General features: G+C 42.8%; 1 protein-coding gene across 4 annotated transcripts in view; it reads right to left on the reverse strand.

Moving 5' to 3' along the window:
- Nucleotides 1-237: 237 nt before the first annotated feature.
- ARHGEF6 (Rac/Cdc42 guanine nucleotide exchange factor 6) overlaps nt 238-19,808 on the reverse strand; it is a 101,106-nt gene continuing 81,535 nt past the window's right edge. For 2 of the 4 annotated variants that reach the window (XM_025460895.3, XM_025460897.3), the window contains 12 exons: nt 19,693-19,752; nt 17,680-17,826; nt 14,577-14,663; nt 13,681-13,759; nt 12,489-12,634; nt 11,295-11,432; nt 9,709-9,729; nt 8,510-8,603; nt 7,370-7,459; nt 5,421-5,520; nt 3,767-3,821; nt 238-2,699 (listed from right to left, as the gene is read on the reverse strand). In XM_025460895.3, the coding sequence (XP_025316680.1) occupies nt 2,559-2,699; nt 3,767-3,821; nt 5,421-5,520; nt 7,370-7,459; nt 8,510-8,603; nt 9,709-9,729; nt 11,295-11,432; nt 12,489-12,634; nt 13,681-13,759; nt 14,577-14,663; nt 17,680-17,826; nt 19,693-19,752 (1,158 nt within the window). In that variant the 3' untranslated portion in view covers nt 238-2,558. Of the gene's footprint in view, nt 2,700-3,766; nt 3,822-5,420; nt 5,521-7,369; nt 7,460-7,599; nt 7,645-8,509; nt 8,604-9,708; nt 9,730-11,294; nt 11,433-12,488; nt 12,635-13,680; nt 13,760-14,576; nt 14,664-17,679; nt 17,827-19,692; nt 19,753-19,808 lie in introns of those variants that run through there. The other 2 variants (XM_025460899.3, XM_049107390.1) reach the window with 2 other exon arrangements.

Genomic DNA, 19,808 nt, shown 5'->3' on the forward strand with positions numbered 1-19,808 from the left:
TTCATAGGTTGAGGATGGAAGGAGAGGGGTGGAGAAGTTAAGGAAGGCCCGTATTATCTCTGTAAAGCAGGGAGCAAATCTCACCTGCCCAGACTGAAACAGGTGGAAGACAGCTGGAGAGCAGACGCCTAATGAGTAAATGGGGGAGGAAGCTGCCATAGCATGAAAAATCCTTCTGCACACTGGTTAGAAAAAAAAAGGAAGAAGAAGAAAGAAAAAGAAAAGAAAACACAGGACTTAGTTTATAAAGCACTGTTATTCTTATTTATTGAAAACGTCCATTTTAAAAGTCTTCAAAATAAAAACAAGTTAGAAAATTTGAGCTTGTGTAAGAAGGAACATGACGGAAGAAGAACTAAAAAGCCTCTAAGGGCAGCAGTTTAATTACAGAGTAAGAGGAACCCACTTATAGAGTAAGTAAACAACACAACTATGAAGACACTGCTCTCGGGTTAACATGGCTTCATTTCCTTTATATTACTGCTTACTGTGTGAGCGCAGACACCACACTCTGCACAAGCTTCACTACCCAGAGTACCGAGGGCCTCTCCTCAGAAGGCCAAGTTCCAAAAACATGCATATGTACACTTTACTTTAAAATAAAGACCTTTCAGTATTATAAGCAATCCTGTACCTTATCTACTAAAGTATTTTTAAATCACAAAAATGTTCCCTATGGATATAGTGTGCACATTTACTGTAAGCCATTGATTAACCACAGACGGGGCAGATGCTCAGATCTGTGTGGTTGTTGTTAATTTTTAGGTGAAGGATGGCAAAGCTAAGCTTTTGGGCTTAAAAACAGAATGATGGCCATTTCTAGAAATCTTCACTCTTCAGCTTCCAAAGATGGCTGCATGTGGTTGGCTGATGGCAGACTGCAGGTAGAGTCCCTTTCCTGTGGATGGTGTCATTTCTGTTGTGCAGCAAGTAGTCAACAGCCCTGTACCGTGTAGCTATGGGAACTTGAGACGCCCCCCCACCCCAGTATGAGAAAGAAAAAGAGCTTAGCAAGCTGGGGGATTCGAGCTTCAAGTGTGCTTTCTAAATAACATTTGCAAAACCCACATTTATAGGCATGCGTCAAATGTATCTGGAAGACTACCTTGACCAGACCATTGGCCCTCTGCCTCTCTTTCCAGTGATCTTTCCCACCTGCCCAGTTGCACCTGTCTTGGGGAGAGAGAGGGGTGGGTTGCACTGTGCTGACTTTCAGTTGTGCTGAATTTGCATGAGTTCTGCTCTTCTGTGACCCTTCTAAACCTGGTTTACCGCAGTTCTAATTGTTGAGACACTTACAAAGGTGATCGTTGGATTTAATGAGCCACTTTAGTAAACTAGTTCCAAATCCTGAGCTTCACTAGCAACCAGCACACAACCACTAGAAGTGTCCATTCTTTCTGGATATACAAACTGGACCAAGAGCACATTTCTGCAAATAATGCTTCAAGGCTGAGGAATATTACAGCTTCTCACTGCATACCTGGTAGAGCAATAAAGTGAATTAAAGCAGTCTACTAGGGCATGATAGCTCCTCAATGCAGATTGTTTTGAAGGATGAGAAGTCACAAGTTGAATATGCAGGGTAGATAAAGTAATTGCTCACAGTCTATATTTTCAAAAAGGAAGCGAAGCACACACATACTAGTTTACACATCGCTTCATATGGTTGGCTAAATGCACTGGGGAAATATAAAACTTACATACGAGGCAGAAGGTTGGGGGCGAAATCTATCATGCACTGGGGAGAGATGATCAACTCTGCTGCTGAAGGGGAAGATTGTCTAGTGCAATTTGCTAATGGATCTGGTATTGGCATGGATGACCGGAGCTTCTGCCCCATAGAGTTAAAATGTAAACGCACACAAAAGGAATAAGGGTGCTACTGTTTTCTTGGCCTTATAGACAACACAGGACAGTAATTTTTTTAAAAAGTGTGCATTGAGGGGTGGCACATGATAGTCCAGGGAAGGTGGCTGGGTCACCGGGCAAATGTGCTAGTCTTCCATTCACCCTACCCTAGTCATAGCTCAAGGAGCTTTGTCTTCCTTAAATTGGGTACAGAGGGGCTTCCAGATACAAGAAAGCATGAGAGAAAAAGTCAAGTTCACATTTACTAAGCCATGGCCAGCCACTTTGATATGGCATCCAGCCCCAAAAGAGTGATGGGGCGGGGCGGGGAGGGGAAATGGCTGGTTGAAGAGGCACTATGAATTGAAGGCCATCTGAAGACCATGTAAGTCATTTGCCTATACTAGTTTTCCTTTTCTTATTGAATGGAAAAGACTCTGGAGAGACTTCCACCACCACTTTCACTTTTACCCCTGTCAGAAAGAAAACAACCAACCAATAACCAAACAACAACAAATACTCAAGCAAACAGAAAGCAAACAGAGAGACAGAGAAAGAAAGCAAGAGCGAGAGCGGGGGAAATGGGAGGGGGGGAGAGAGGACTGACTCAGATACAAAATAAAAGCCAAGGAAGTGAGCAAACAAATCATTCAGCTGGACATTTTGAGATGCCCCGAAGGCACGTCTACCCAGCTGCACAGTGATAGTTATGGAAGAATGGAGGTCTTGCTACTAGATTCAGCCCGAATACACTCATCAGTTTGCTTCAACAGCCTCCGGACCAGCTTTTCTAGGTCCCTTCTTGATTTCAGTTCTTCTTCCAGGCATTGCTTCATTCTTTTATTTTCCTACGATGAGAAAAGACTCATTAATTCCCAAACTACGTGGCCCCTTCCCAGGGCTCCTCCTGTTCCTCCTCTTGGCAGCTTTCACCACTGACCACTTTCCTTCCTCAGACTCCTCTCCTTCAGCTTTTAGGACAAGGCAGCCCCCTGCTTCTCCTACCTTTCTCTGGCCAAGCCTTTGCAGTCTTCTTGCTTGCAGTCTAAGCGTCCTGTACAGCACTGGCCCGGGCCCTCTTCCAACTCAGCTCTCTTTTCACCTAATGTCTCTTCTTCAGCTCAACTCAGGGGCCTCCCTAATCCCTCTGACACCTGACCTCATCTCATCTCACGAGCACCAGGTCCACAGTCCCTAGTGTCAAGTTGATATTTACAAGCACTTCAGACTCATATCCTAGAGTGAACTCAGTCTCTCCTCTGTCACCCCAAACTTCTTTTCCTCCTGTGGTTCCTGAGTTCGTGAAGGGCACTGCCCTATCCAAGTAGGTATCCATGTAAGAAGCCTCATCTTCAATCTCTGGCTCTCCCTCTCAATCCCAACATCACAGCATCAATTTTCCATAGGCTCTAACTCTACGATGTGCCTTCCTTTACATTTGTTTTCCTTCTCTGCAGCCTCAATGGCACTACCTCAGTTCAGAAATCCATTGTGTCTCACCCTGAGTTTTGTGACAGATAATCTCTGTTCTCCCCCCTCCAGTCCATCCTTTACCCCGTCACCAGGTGCAGCCAGTCCCCAAACACCAGGAAGTGTGCATCATGGAGCACTGGATCACATCTTCAGAGGAGCCCGCAAATCAAGATTTATGGTTCTCTTTATACTTACACACTCGTGGATGACTTACCTTTTCTAAAATTCTGTTTACAAATGTCAGAGAACATGAAAGTTGTAACTAAGTATTGGGAACCTATTGTAAACCGCTAAATAGGTATATGAGCAAGCCTAAGAAATTTAAACCCAACACTACATGGCAAAATCAACAGAACTCACCCTGTAGAAATAAGAAAAATCCCCACCTCACCACCTTGTTCCTATTATATGACCCAAGAAAATCAGTTATATATTTCATTACCTGTTTCAGTTCTTTGACCTCATCCTTCAAGGCATACACAGTATCAACAAGACTCCTAGAACATAAAGTTCAGAGATTCATAGCTGGTACTGAAACACTGTCACATAAAACTTAACCATAAAAGCCACTTTCAAGAAATACAGATCCTGAAAAACAGTGGCCTTTTTTTGGGGGGGGAGCTGGTTGGGAGAGATACTGCTACGAATGGCCCCTGTGGTCTCTATTTTTATGGGCAAACCACCACCAGCCCACATGCTCATTTGAATGCCATGTCATTACACCTTTACTATAGTGCCCTCCTCCTTGGCCACTTACTTCCCAGCTTGGGGGATTTACAAAAAAAGAGACTAGAGCTCATCGCAAGGTTTTGACTTTCTTAAGAGCAGGAATGAGCATCACATAACATATAATGAGGGGTGTCATGAGGCCCTGCTTATCCTGTGCTATGGCATTGCTGCTCTCACCTCTGTGACCCTACGTGACCCTATATGACACAAAGTCAGGGGCATTCTTTCTGGAAGGTCTCATCTGTTCCAAAAGAGGATAAAATGCCCTGCCTGACTCGTGGAACAGTTAATTCCCAGATGGCTCTCTCCCTGGACAAGAATTCTAGAGATCTGGGTTCCAGGTCTGACCCTACCACTTACTATCCTCCAGCCTTGGGTAATCAGGTTCTTTCTCCTCTCCTTGCCTTACTTTCTTCGCATACAAAATGGGGATAATACCACATTCCCCACAAACTTCACAAAGTTGTTGTGGGGATTAATATAGCTCTCTATAACTATGTGCCAGCCTTTATACTTATTATTCCATTTAACTTCACAATAAACCTTAAAGTATTACTATCATACTTATTTACAGATGGGGAAATGGAGGCACAGAACGGTAAAGAGGCTGGCCCCAGGTCACACGGCTAACACGATGCTGAATTTGGGCTTGAACCAGGACTGTTCTCTTGAGCCCAAGCACTTTACCATTTTGCCACATCACTTCGTATACCAGATGGAAAAATACATTGACGATGTCAAGCACTTTGAAATATGCTGTACTATGCAAATTTAGGCCTGACTTCAGAAATGACTCAAGTTTAAACAAATGAATTATTTGGCTACTTTGTGTTTATTTTATGAGCCCATAGGTACTTAACCTGATTTTTCCCCATTAGGTCACCCTCATTAGTGTGCAAAGGTAGACCAGGAACATCATTTCCCTGAACCTCAACTTCAATAGAATTGATGAAAGTAATGCTTAATTCACTGGGTTTCTGTAGGATGCTAAATAGGCCAAGTATGTGGAAGTCCAGTGTTTGATTCAGTAAATGTGAGAAGCATCCCTCTGGGCAAGGAAATTGGTGTTGTGGCCTTCCCAAGCACCATCTAAACCCATCTAGAGTGCGATTCTTGCATACCCTGAAGTACTTTACTGTATGGGGGAGCTAGCCCCAGGGGCAGCCACCACACACAGAGTTCCACGCCCTCTGCCTCCCCTGCCCCCTTCCCCTCATTGTGGGGGCAGCCCTCCTGCAGCTCCCAACTATATTCCTGGAGAAGGACGGACTGTCCTTCAGTGCAGGCTTTGCAAGAGATGCATTGCCTTTCTGGAACCTTATTTCCAGCCCACAGACAAATCAGAAAAGGTAGCCCACTCTACTCACTTTTCTTCAATGATAGTCTGGCCATTGCTCCTGGTTTCTTCAATGATGAGTTTCTCTTCCTCAGGGAGTAAGACTTGTGGAAGAGAATCTTTGCGAGCACCTACAAACAAGGGTTGCAAGAGGGAGGAGAGGGGAGAGTTAGCAGAGACTATTCTAGGTGTTGGTCTCTTCTACTAATATCACTTAGGGGTCTCTGCTGATGGCATGTTGCTGCTTTGCACCCAGAGAGCAGTCATCCAACATTTGCTGACATGAGAAAACAGACAACTACATCAATTGGATTTTGGCCAGGGTGGGGCACTTTATCAGTCAAGTTCATTTGGGTCAAGGGTGGAGAGGGGTTTGGGGATCGTCACACCAGCACAAAGGTGTGGACATCCTCATGGCTCTGCTCAGACAGTCTCCAGGCTCTGGGGATGGAAGAGGTGACAGAACAGACAAGGGACTGGACCAAACAACTCTCCTGCACCTCTAACTTCCTCCTCACTTCTGGATCCTTTCTCCTGGAGCTCAAGGCCTTAATCTTCAGTCTCCCTGAGCCTTCAAATTGTGTGCGCTCACTGTCTCACCTTTGCTCAGGTGGCAGTGGCTTTGCCTTCCTGGACCCAGGACTCTGTAGGTGCTTAATAATTAGACAGCAGACTGGCTGACTCACTGGTTAAATGCAGCAGGAAATAACAGCAGCGAGGTCCTAGGAAATAGGACTTCCAGCTGAAGAGGGACAGAGGATGGAAGGTCGCCACGATGCTAGACAACCTGCCACGTGTCGGGGACAGGCTAGGTAGGAGGGGCGGAAATGTGGCTCTTTAGGCCAGAACACCTGCCTGTGCCTCCTACAGATCTGCGGATGCCGTGAATGTGAAGAGAGCGGGGTCGGGGAGCAGATGAGGTCACGTTTTGTACGAGGGAGGCTTCTTCTGGTGTCTCCCTGTCCCCCTCTCTTTCCTAGCTTTCATGCCCCAAACTGCTCTCTCTGTCCTTTCCTGCCTCCTTGAAACTTGTTCACAGAGCTGGGCATGTCCAAAGCCACCACCAGGATCTATCTGTGAAAGCAGAGGGTGTGACAGACCTCTCTTCACGGCCAAATGTGTCAAGTTTGACATCAAATGTTTTCCTCATGCCAACCTTAGTTAGGGACAAGTTCCTTTGGAGGCACCCAAGTGATCCCCGCCTCCAACTCGAGTGGTGGGTCAGCAGCTGTCCAAAATGGAGCATTATGGAGAGAACTCACTTCTTGTGCGGATGCAAACACCTCATAGAGGTCTCCTGAATGTCTATAATCATGCAAGACAAGACAGGACTGATGCGACCCAGTTTTTTGAGAAGCTCAAGGATCAATCAGACAACCTCATCTCGCTTTCAGTTCTGTAGCCTGAAAGATGTTGGAGTGAGTGGGGAACACCCTTCCTGATCACTCCCTGAAAACTGCAGACATTCCAAACAGCCCCTGCTAAGCAGCTACATTTCCAGATTTTCAGAGCAACTTTGAAACTCAAGCTGGGTGGAGCACTGTTCGCTTAAAAATGCAGCTGATCAAAGATAGTATTGTAACTTCCTTTCCAAATCTGCCTATGAGAAGAGATTACCATCAGTTCACAGACACAGGAACTCTTCTGGGCTCTTTAATTCCTAACTAGTGCTGGCAAAGGTATCTGTATACTTCAAAGGAGAAGGACTTTTAAAAAAAAAAGACTTCTTTTTTTCATTTCTATCACCTCCAACTTTTTTACTCTTGCGTCTCTCTTTCTCTCTGAGTGAAAAGAAAGAGTGGGTAAACAAACCGCCTGGCAGCTAAAAGCACCTTATCGGAAAGATGCAGTTCTGCACCAGGTCACCTGCTTTCCACACCCTGCAACCCATCTGGGTTGCTTTGCTCTTTTTCAAAGAGGTGCTGAGCAGTCAAAAAGAAACAGCATTCATTAGAGAAAGTGGTTTGGGGGGGAACCTACTTGAGCCGTGGCCTTGTTGAAAATTCGCGCTGGTGCAGTAGGCTTCAATCACTTTAAGGATCTGAGCATCCTCTTCCAGAGCAGCCGTACCTATTGGATTTAATTAATAATGACTTTGCAGACAGAGATCCACCTCTGGACCCTCAAAATGATGCCATGTACTCAGTTGCTGGGGACTGGGTTCCCTGACCGGAAAGCCTTTGCCAGCAGCGGCAGCTTTCAATTTTTCTTTTCTGAAGAAACTTCTACATCATTTGGAGGCTTTTACTAGACTCCTAGGGGCCACGATGACAGCACCAGGCTTGGCGCTAGCCTCAGTTCTCACCCGACATACACCACAGCCTGCCTCCCCTCCAAATTGCAAGGCATCCCTTCTCTAGGAAGCTTTCCCCCATAGACCTCATTCGGTTTTTCCCAATCAGCCAGCAGAGTCATTGATTCTCCCTTCCCCTCCAACTCTTTCTTGAAATGACTGGGAGGCGGAACCCTGCTCAAGGGATGATGCATGCACCCAGGGGTGGGCTGGGCGATGCAGAAGCTGGAGTCCAGTAAAGACTTCTACAGATTACTTTTGCCTGAGACACACAATTCTGCGACCCTTTTGGGATGTACCACTCACTCCTTCATGTGTCTCCCAGAGTACCTCGGTCCCAGTCTTAGAGGCAAATACGGACATATGTACTGGCCAACGGACTCTGTAGCTCACCTTGGAATCAAGCCATTTCTACATGGCAGCAGGGTGACTGCTTAGCTAACTGGAAATGTCACTGAGCATTAAACTTCCAGAAGGATTTCAGCCTTCAGGTCTGTTTTGTCTATCTCAGTAGGGAAAACATTTTGTGTATGAGAAACTGAGGGAAAGAAATGAATCTGTAGCAAATGGGGCCCTTTAGTGGTTCTCATCCAGGTGGGGTAAAATATTCTATCCCAAGATCATATAATGGTGTCTGCCTCAGATCACATGAAGTGCAGAAGCAGGCAGCTCATTCAAAAAGCTTAGAAGTGACCAGCCCTAGAATGGCATTTTTCTTTGTGTAACAGGTGATAATGGAGGACAAATGGCTCTAATCATTTGCTTTCAACAAAATTCTTCTGATAGCTCATCCATAACCGACTGTCAAAAAAGTGCAAGACACATACTTTTCCGAATCACATATTCCTCCTCAGATGGCTTTCTTTCCGTCTTTCTTTTATGAAGAAACTTCTTCATTGTTTTGGGGCTTTTACTAGACTCCTGTAAGGATAGAAGTTTCTTTATGAATTAGAATTATCCCCAAAAAACAAATTAAAAAGAGCAAATGAACTTAAACTGCATGGCTCTCCCTTACTTTAACAGTCTCAAAAATGCATCAAAATTTAATAATGTACACAATAAAAATGGCTCCAGTAAATTCTAAAAGATCACATAAAACAGAGGCAATGACATTGTGTCTCAATTGCCATAGGGAATGGGTGCCATCTGCAAAGAAAGTAGTGGGTGTCGATCCTAGGGAAATACCTGTATTCCTAACTTAGTTGATGGTCTTCACTGATACAGTGTTAAGGGAATTAAACAACAATTGTAGTATATACTGCTTTTCAAAGAATTTCAAAGCGGTTTAAATACATTTTCCTTAGCAACAGTCCCGGAAAGAAGAATATTAATTTCCATTTTTCAGATGGAAAAAATTAAGGCAGAGGGACTAAATAATTTCCCTGAAGCCAGAGAGAAGAGCTAAATGAGGGATCTCTGGATACATAACTTGGGGTTAGGAGTACTGGGTGTAGACCCAAGCTTAAAAATACATATATAAAGTGTATTTTAAATTAGTAGATAAAAGAGCCATGGATTCTTAAATTTGCTTTTGCCGTATGAATAACCAGAGCCCATGAACAGGTACCCAAGTAAACAGATTAGAATCTTAGACCCTAGTGACCATTCTTATCCCAATCTCCCATGCAGTGTATATAAGTGATGTATGGATAATAACTAGTACCTTAAAATATATGGAACAAAGAATTTAATTTCTTCCATTTAACCACAGTGACCCACTTAGACTTGAGAACAGACAGACATGGAAAATTCACGAGGGACAAAAATAACAGGAAAAGGAGCAATTAAAAAAAAAAACACAAGGAAAACAGGCATTTTTAAGGCATCTAAGACTACGTTTTCACATGTGTTTCATAAGAGCCTGATTTTTTGAAGCAAATACTTACATGTCAGAATAGCATCTTCATACTCTAGCCACCAATTAGAACAAGGGACACAACAAGCATAAAGGAAAGTTTCATTCATCAAAGATTACAGCACAGCATTATGATGTCACCATAAGCCAAAGATATTGTTCTACCCTTACCTTCAAGATATAAGACATCCTCTAAAGTGAATATGTAAAGAAAGAGAAGATGAGCGTGAGAGGTCGATGGTTATAATGACCAAATCCATTTATCAATAATTCTAAAACAACATTTGAAATGTTAGTGTTATCATCAATTACACAGAAGGAATATCATTATGTTTCCCACATTAGTCTCAGATGCAATAGCATCATGCAAAAGCCCAAGAAATACAGTTCTATGCAGAATAACAAATACTGAAAATAACCGAAATACACACTATGCAGTAAGAATATATTAATAACTCTCTTCTCCCAAGAGAAACAACATGATCATGCCTTAGTTTTAATGGATTAGTTCTGTGAAGGATTAAGTAAACTTTACCCTTCAAGGCTCACCTTCATTTGAACTTAGTAACTGACAATTCTAAAATATCCATCGTTAAAAAGGGGACCCAGATAACTATGCAGTGGCACTCCTGCTTTACGTAATCAGAGAAGAAAACTGGATGCTTGCGGGTATCACTGGTCGATTTCCAAAGCAAACCTGTGGGACTGTTTCCTGGCCCAATTCTGAACAGAGGTACATAATAAGGATTCAGCTTATTATGAATCTCCTGTTGTGCCCGTATCATTTTTTTTGAAATGATCAAAAAAATCCTCCAGTGCCCAAAGATTGTTCTATTTTTTAAAGCATGTGGAGTTGAAGGCAACAATTAATGGAAACAGCAGCATGGTGTTTGAAATCAAGATCAACTTGAAATGGAGCTAAATCTGTATCACATGTCAAAGCACACGTTTGATATGCTGTCTTTACCTCTAATTCTAAGATGTACCTCATAACCGTCATGGACTTAAACTTTCACTTGGTAAGATCTGGGTAAAGAACAGTTCCTAATAAATGAGGCTCTTTAAAAGCTGAAATGATGAGAAACAGCTTAGGGGAAAAAAACCAACCCAAAAAACACTGGATGGAAAAAGTAACAGTCCATACAGTCCTAGAAGCTAGTGACTGACATTTCCTGACTGTGACTTTCAGGAAAAAATAGAAAGAACCTCAAAGTCCCCCCACTACCCAAATTTATCCTATATCTTCTAGGGTTGTCGCTTAGAAGCCTCTGTGGAAAAGATGTTCTTTTCATTAAATTCTTTTCCCTTCTCAACTGCAGCAAAAAGACCAGACCCTCAAAATTCAGACTCATGGCTTGGTCCCATAAGACTTTCCTGGTTTGGCTTAATAGATCAAAATGGTCCAAAATGCAGAATTGGGTCTTCTTGGTTGGAAATTCAAGTCAAATGAAGTGGCTCTTGTTTGAGATGTGTGGACATTATTACCAAAGCAATCAGGTGAGCCAGAGGCACTTCAGGAGGGGGCCAGGGAACTCAGGCAGTGCACAGAAACTCTGTGGATGTTTGCTAAATATTTGTGCGGGGACCATGGGAAAAAGGGAAATTAAGCAACAAACAAAATCCCTGAGTCTAACAATTCACAATTGATTGACATGTATCACCTAGCATAAGTTCTAGCACATTCCCACAGAACTCTTTGTAACGAGCTATGAAATTAGCTTGTCAGAAGCATTTTATACCACATGTAGCAAAATTACCTCTTTATAACCTAGTGCTGCTGATGGTCTAAGTGGAGGTGCGGGTCGTAGACAACTTAAACTCCACGGTTTTATAATCTGAGGAGGTTCCAGGGGTCCTCGGGGCTGTCCAGTAGAGCTAAAAGACTGGGAAAATGTCTGATGAGATGTTGGCAATCTGCCGTCTGAACCCGACCTTGTGCCACACGGTGAGAGAACAGCGACAATGTCATTGGATCAGCAAAGCCAGCCATAGAAAAGGAGAGGTGGGAAAACAAAATTCTCCAGTTTGGGAACTGGCACTTTCCAGTTCAGATTATGGGGTCTCTAAGGAACAGCACAAAATTGACTCAACATCCCATGATCCTGTCTTCCCTCTCTCTTTGGGAATGTCACTCAAGTCAGGGGTGGCTTTCCTTTAGGAAGCAGGAAAGCTGAGTCAACATTGACTGCGTTCAGTCATGCGTTGGGCGCTCTACTAGGTGCCGAAATAGGTTATTTTGGCAGAATGACTTAAGATGAACCTTAGCAAAGCAAAGTAGCTAGCTGGCAATTGAACAAGCCAAGATTTGAACTCAGATCTGATGCCAAAGCCCTTGTTCTTCCCACCACAATGCACAGTACTTAAGACTGGGGTTTTGGCATTGCCCATTTGAGTGTTAACAGACAACACAACAATATGCGCTCTCACTCAGCACATACAGTAAAATCTCAACGATTCCGATTCTAGGAATTCCAGATTCATGATAACCTGGAAGAAGGCAACGCTGAGAGTTTACCCTTAAAGCTGACCTAGTGAATGCGGTAGCATAAATGAGATTCCATGAGGGCACTTAAGGATTTACGAAGGTAAACTCTGTGTTTTGACTCAGCACACAATTCACATGAGACTAACGGTTGACAATTCACATGAATCTTGTTTATCATTGAAATGTCTTAGCAGGACCCGTGATGAGAAAAACTTTGCTGGCAGTCAGGGGGAGTTGCTTAGAATCGTCAAACAAAAGTGCACATCCCTCGGCAAAATGTTTTATTAATTTGGATGGGCCTCCCTCCACAAGAAATCAGAATTAGTGAGGTTTTACTGTACTTCAAAACCTACAAATATAGAAGACCCAAAGACTGAGGGCATGCTAACTGCTTCTTGAAAGTTCTCTGCAGGCAGGTCTGATGGGAGACTCATCAGTCCCCAAGCCGCACAAGTGGACTACTTACAGAATGAGCGCTGCAAGATGACGATGATGTTTTGGATAAGGAACTGCAAGAGGCAGGGCCCCTGATCAGTCTGTACAGCTGCTCCAGCCACTCCTGGAAGTCCTGGCTATTGTTGCAGTGGATCACAATTCTGTCGACCATGTTACCTGCATCGCCCGATGGTGAGCATTTGGAAATAAGAGGCAAGGAGAAGCTTGAACGCACCTCATTCATAAACAGACCTGACGCAACTAAGAGTTGGGTGTCTGTTATCAGAAGGGGTCACACCTATGGGGTGACCCTATGGAAACTTCTATGTCAGGAACAGGTAATGAAGCAAGGAAAGAAATATCTGTGTCTGATTTTTTTTTATTTTTATTTATTTATGAGTCATAGAGAGAGAGAGAGAGAGAGAGAGGCAGAGACATAGGCAGAGGGAGAAGCAGGCTCCATGCACCGGGAGCCTGACGTGGGATTCGATCCCGGGTCTCCAGGATCACGCCCTGGGCCAAAGGCAGGCGCTAAACTGCTGCGCCACCCAGGGATCCCTGTGTCTGATTTTTAAAACTGTCCTTGACTTCTACTGCTTACAGAATCTGAGGAAAGTAGTCTAAAACTTCACTTTAAACAAACTCACAGTGCAAAAGTGTAAACACAGAGCCCATCTAGTTCACGGCCTACAATGAGAATGCTGTCCCGCTTTACCCAATATTCAAGTTGAAACAAGGCCAACATCCGAGCTCAGGCTCCCTACTGGGGAAGAAGGGGGAAGGCCTGGGGCCATAGTCCCAGTGCTAGCCACTGTGCCATGTCAGTAAAAAAAGGAAAACCGCCACATGGAAATTACACAGGCCTGGCAAAAGGGACCACAGGCCACAAAGGTCAGGCCTGGTATTTTGCTCAATTTGTTCATTTACTTCAGCCTGTTTTGTTATTTTTTAGTTCTATCAAGTGGCTCCTGTGCAAGAAAAGATTGAAACTAATGGCAAAGCTGAGGCTTTTGAATGACTGAGAGACTTTGTTCTTTCACTGGATGCTAATTATCCCAGGATGCTAATTATCCTGGGAAAGAGAACAAACCTTGCCCTGCCCAGGTAAAGCTTATAGCTCATAGACTTAGTGCAGAAAATAATAGCATTTATTTATTCAAATCCCACTTTGCTCCAAAAAGGATTTCAAGTAGCTACTTGAAAAAAAAAATAAAATTACCTACCTGTGATTTCAAATGTATTGTCATTCCCTTCAATTTCATCTAATCTGGTCACCACCATTCCCGCCACTGGTATTTTTCCCTATTGGAAAAAGAACATTTCCATTAATTCTGTGGTTATATGCATCCCTGCTTATGTCTATCAGATTTTTCTGACCCTCTCAGGAATCACTGCTGAATTATGGCCAGACATATCTCTCTGGCTTGTCAATAGATAATATGTTTTCCTTTCAATTTTAATTAGACAAAAAAGCAAGGGGGAAATGTGGGTTGTGTTTTGCCAACACGCCCTAAACCATACGGTGGGGATTTATAAACAGCTTACTTTTTTCTAACACATTTGGAAGGGAATCAGTAAACAAAGTAAATATTCAAAAAAAATTCCAATTTTATGAAACTTAGTAATCACTAGGCCAGTTATAACAGATGACAGTAACTCACTAGCCTTCCATATTTTGGGAGCAGACAGAAGGAAGTTTAATTTCCTAAGGAGTTTCATGACTTGCACCTCAGAACCCCAAATCATGTGATATGACTGCAATCAGACAGTCACAGGAGCAGGCCCCAGCTTTATAGTTTCTCAGCAATAATGATATGATATGAGCCTGTGAAATATGGCTGTTAATTTATCTGGTTGTAGACTCAGAATTCTATTTGAACATCCATAACCTAGCTCATAACCAGAGCAGTGGATATTCAATATAAACTCATTACAGCTATATAAAGGTTTCTGATCTAAGGAACATCTGCTCTTATAAGCTGTTTAATTACAACAAAGGGTCAGAACATTCTGTCTTTTCTGGCTGGAGCTTTTAATGCCAGAGTGGAAATATTGCATCTGGATGGAAACCTGTTTTCATTCTGGATCCTGCTATTTGCTTTGTATGAAATCTACTAACCTGATAGATAAAGCCACTCATCCGAGGACTTGCAGATAACAGAATCAAGACACTTGAAAACAGCATGAGGTACCGCTCCTCCTTTTCCTAAAGTGAAATGAAAAAATGTTAAGTGGAGAACAGAAATTGGACATTTTATTTGTTAAGAATTTCTGGAGTCACTGTTGTATAACACAGAGCTTGTATAAGGCAACAGAGCACAAAAAGCGAACGTTTAAAAAAGATACCCAACCTAAAAACACAAAACTGGTTGAATTTTGCTTTGATATGAGTACAAACCCCTGGTTTATCCTTTTTCTTCATATACATAAGTTAGATACAAATTAACCATGCTGGTTTCCCAGGTATGCACACCTGAGACATCACACAATTAATGGTAAGGCACAAGTCTCTGGGTTTACAAAATGAAAATGATTTTTCCTTTGAAAAGGAGCAAAGCAGAAGGGGCTTTGGGGCAATAGGAAGTTTATTATGCTGTAGCATGTATATTAAAATCCTATTCATAAAATTAATTTTAATCTTAATTACAAAATCACTTAATCACTAAAATTTTATTTTTAATTTATTTTTAATTTTTAAAGATTTTATTTATTTATTCATGAGAGACAGAGAGAGAGAGGCAGAGACACAGGTGGAGGGAGAAGCAGGCTCCATGCAGGAAGCCTGACATGAGACTCAATCCTGGGTCCCCAGGATCATGCCCTGGACTGAAGGCAGCGCTAAAGCACTGAGCCACCCAGGCTGCCCAATCACTAAAATTTTAGAACAAGGTAGCTATTGTTCCCACATAACACGAAGAAGTAAATACTTTTTGGAAGTGGCACTAAAGGAAACTTCACACAAGAGGGCTTCTCTGAACTTCTTACACAGATATGTGATTAGTAGGTGCAAAAACTTCTGTTTGGCTGACACATCCAGCCATGTTAGCTACAATGATCCTTATGCCTATCTCCATCTTCCTTGCACTTGAGAAAGGCAATCAATCCTTTGAGGCTCACTCTTCTAGCAAGTTCTTTGCACCCTCTCACGTCTTTCTCTTACTTAGCTTCCTTCTGCAGACACTCTGTCTCTTCCCTGTCCTTCCAGCAGCCTAATTTCTTCTTTTCTGCTCGTTAACATATGGCCAGCTTCTGTCCTAACAGGCCTTCATGGATCCCGTGGCTCCTTCTGTGTAACACCGGCCTGCCTCGCCTTACTGCGCTTCCCCGTATCGGGTTTCACGGGTGCCGTGTTTTTACTCATTGAGGGTTCGTAGGGCCCCGGTGTGAAGCGAGTCTGTAGGCGCCATTTTTCCAACAGCATTTGCTCACTTCATGTCTCTGTCATGTTTTGGTAATTCTTGCTGCATTTCAAGCTTTTTCACTATTACTGTTTTTGTTATGGTGATCAGTGATTATGACTCACTGAAAGCCGTGATGCTGGTTAGCATTTTTTAGCAATAAAGTATTTTTGATTAAGGTCCGTAACTGTTTTTAGACATGACACTATTGTACACTTAATAAACTATGATATAGCATAAAGACTACTTTTATATGCACCGAGAGACCAAAAACTTCATTTGACTCGCTTCACTGCACTGTTTGCTTTATGGCAGGTGTCTGGAACCCAACGTCCAACATCTCCCAGGTATGCCAGTACCTCCTGGTCCTTGAGACTATATTGCCAAATTACTTGCTGTCTTCATTTTTCTCCCCATTGATTCCTCCCTAACTGCAGCCCTACTGCTCTCTCGAAGTCATCAATAACTGCCTTCTAGCGAAATCCAATGGTTTCTTCTTGGTTTCCAGACTCCTTGACCTCCGAACCTTCAAACCTTCGAACCTTCATCGGCACTCAGCAGGCTGACCACTTTCCACAGCCCCTCCTGGAGTTTCCATGACAACACACTTCTCCAATTCTCTTTGTGGGCTCTTTCAGGCCCTGGCTCCTCCTCCCTTCACCCCAGAGGTTTATCCCAAAGGTGTGAAAGACTAATAGTTAGACTGGCCACTGCATTAACCCTCCCCAGGGTATCTGCATCTTAAATGAGATTGCTTATTAACCCTAAGTAATGAATCTCTGACAGAGACCTGTCAGGGACTATAGGAAGATGTTTTGGGACAGGGAAGGCAGTTCTAAGACCCGATAAATCATACCAGGTGACATAAGCAACCTTCCTCCCCTACTCTGCCCCCTTCCTAAAAGACATAATCCATCTTCAGCCCTCCATGCTTCTCTCCAGATATTTACTTCCTAGGAGGGCACATCTGTCAGGGACATCTGAATCTCTGCCTCTCACTCCCACCCACATTTTTCTTCTGTTTTAACAGCTGCCTACAAGACCTTTCCACCTGGAGACCTATGTTACAGGCAAGTTAACAGGTCTAAGATAACATTCATCGTCTCCTCTGGCCCCCAGGTCACTGCTTCGTCTCAACCTGCCCTCCTAAACGGGGTTCATTTGCCCTTGCACTTTCATTTTCTTCCCCACCACCTTCGTGGGGGGTGCTTCTCACTTTGCAACCCAGCTGGTCCTTCTGTGCCTAGCCCCATCCCCCCAGTTTACTGACACACATGGTTGGCAGAGTGAATATTGTTATCACCCCTTTCGTCGTATTTCTCTATGACTCTGCTGCCTGCCTTGTGGATCTGAACAGCTCTTGCCTGATGCCCGGGGTTCTCAAAACCTGATGTTTCTCTCCATCTCAAAAGGCCACGCTTCTGTTCTTTCCGGAGGTAGGAACAGCCTCTAACTTACAAAATCCTTGCCATCTCTCTTCCTGGCCTCCTCCTCAGGTCCTACCTCCATAAGGCTTTCCTCAGATCCTACCTCCATAAGGCTTTCCGTGGAATCCACTGGAGACCACACAACCTATGCTGACTATTTGGGTTTGTTTGCCAGTTGCAGCTTGAGTTTCCATCTGTTTTGTAAGACATTCCTCGAAGGCCGGGATTATCGCGTATTCTTTCCTCCTATCTCCCACAGCACCTAGCAGAGTGCCGGGCAAAGAAGAGGTGCTCAGTTTCTTTGAATGTTCAAGCACTTGACCTTGACGAAAGGACAAGTCAAAGAAGAGAAACAGGGAAGATGGAAGCAATGGCGTTGAGATTTGAAACATCTTACCTCAGATGTTCCGTATTGCATCATTACTTGTGACATAAACAGCACGTTTCCCAAGGTTTTAATATTCTCTCCTTCCCATGCCTGAATAGGTTCTGAAAGTATCTGCAACTCCAGCTGTTTTCTCTTTCTTAGATCTTGGCACTGGCCCTATAGAACCAAAGCAGAACATAATGGAAATCTTGTTACACAGACCCAAAACAAGACCAAAGTGAGATGGGACTTTGCACTTTCAGATTGCCACGGAGTCCCTATTCCTCATCACAAGTCCCATCACCAGATGTGCTCCTGACACATAAAGAGATCCACTATCTTAAATCTCTAGCCAAAGGTTTTGTGAAGAAGGGCCACTTTTGTCAAAACATCAAGATAAAGTGGTAGAAGGGACCCTGTATTTGTTTCGTTATAAGATCAGTTGGATTCACTGTGGCACGGCCCTATACTTTAGGCACTAGTAGTAGATCGATATGGAAAAAATACGAAATTAATTTTCATTCCTAAGAGAACCATGAAAAAGAGATACAACTGAATTTTACTAATACAAACTGAAAATACAAGCCAGGAAACAATATGTGGCATATGAATACACTATATATAAATATCACTGCTTCAGAAAGTGTGAAGTTATTTCTTAGAGTGATTTAACAGTACTCATTCCAAGCTGAATATGAAAATGAACATATGGTTAGCTATGCTACTGTTTCCAAATAAATGTCATAGTTTTTTGGGGTGTGTTTTCTATAAAATCTCTGCTGCCCCTTTCAGCTACATGTAAACTTAAAGACAGCAGTTCACTGTACACACATTTTTGAAGCATCTATACTGGGAATAAACATACTATGGCCATCAAAGCAAGCTTCACAACATGTACAATGGTCAGAAAGAAATATTATTTTTATAAAAAAGAATTCTATATTCAATTTACATAGGACAAATCAAGGGACACAAGTAGTAATAAATGCCATATTTCGGTGGGCTGTTCTGTTAGGTTGAGCCATAGAAAATTGCCAATATTCAACCATTTTTGACCTATGACTACAGCAATTTTAACCTAATGCTTTACTCTGCTCTTCAATTTGATGTTTCCTGTGGACACACCAGGTACTGATCTTTTAACAGCAATAAAAATGAGGTGATGGTGAATGCTGCCTCACAACGTTATAGCAAGGATCAGTAACTAACCATGGAATGCAGTCAATTAGAATGCCACAGAAATGTCTAAAATGAAGCTAAGCTTGGGGTTCCTGGGTGGCATGGTCGCTTAAGTGTCTGACTCTTGGTTTCAGCTTGGGTCGTGATATCGGGGTTGTGAGAGATCCCTGCACCCAGCTCCATGCTCAGCGTGGAGTCTGCTTGAGATTCTCTCTCCCTCTCCCTCTTGTGCTCCTCTCTCTCAAATAAATAAATAAATCTTTTTAAAAAGTGAATTTGAACTTAATCAATCACTCAAAGTAACACTATCTTTTCTCCTAAAATGCTACCAAGTGCCATCAGTGGGTTCCAGAAGACATTAACCATCATGCTCAAGATACAAGATTACAGATAGCTTTGATAGAAATCTGTATAAAGCAACTGTATTTGAGTAGGTTTTCTCCTTTTAGATTTGATGAAGGATTTCTTTTTCATATGCAAAGAACAAACTCACACCTTTTGGCATATATAGATGAATCCATTATCGATGCCAATCAGTGAACGACAAGTTGCACAGACATAAGGTGAACGACACGGGGGGGAAAGACAAAGAGACAAAAGGAAACCCCCCACCTACACAGCAATGCTTAATGTGGCAGAAACTTCAAATGTGAGTGCTTTATACTCTCAGCCTGGCAACCTTTCATAGGTAAGCATGATTTTTTGGAAGACAAAATTAAATGAGACAATCACTGCCGTACTGTCACTAAAGCTTATTGTTTCCACTCTAAAGACCTTTGCATAAGGAAAGAAACGTTACACACATGTCACTCTTTTAGGAACAAAGCATACAAAACAGAATTATAATTGGAGAGCATCACCTACCATGAGAGTTTTGAATGCTATGATTGCTTTCAGAATATCCTGATGATCTGGATGCGTATCCTATTAAAGGAATACATTGCAAAATAATATTAAAGGAGAACAGATCAGCCATTGCC

The sequence above is a fragment of the Canis lupus genome, chromosome X (assembly GCF_003254725.2).
Source record: "Canis lupus dingo isolate Sandy chromosome X, ASM325472v2, whole genome shotgun sequence".
In the NCBI taxonomy this organism is placed as follows: domain Eukaryota; kingdom Metazoa; phylum Chordata; class Mammalia; order Carnivora; family Canidae; genus Canis; species Canis lupus.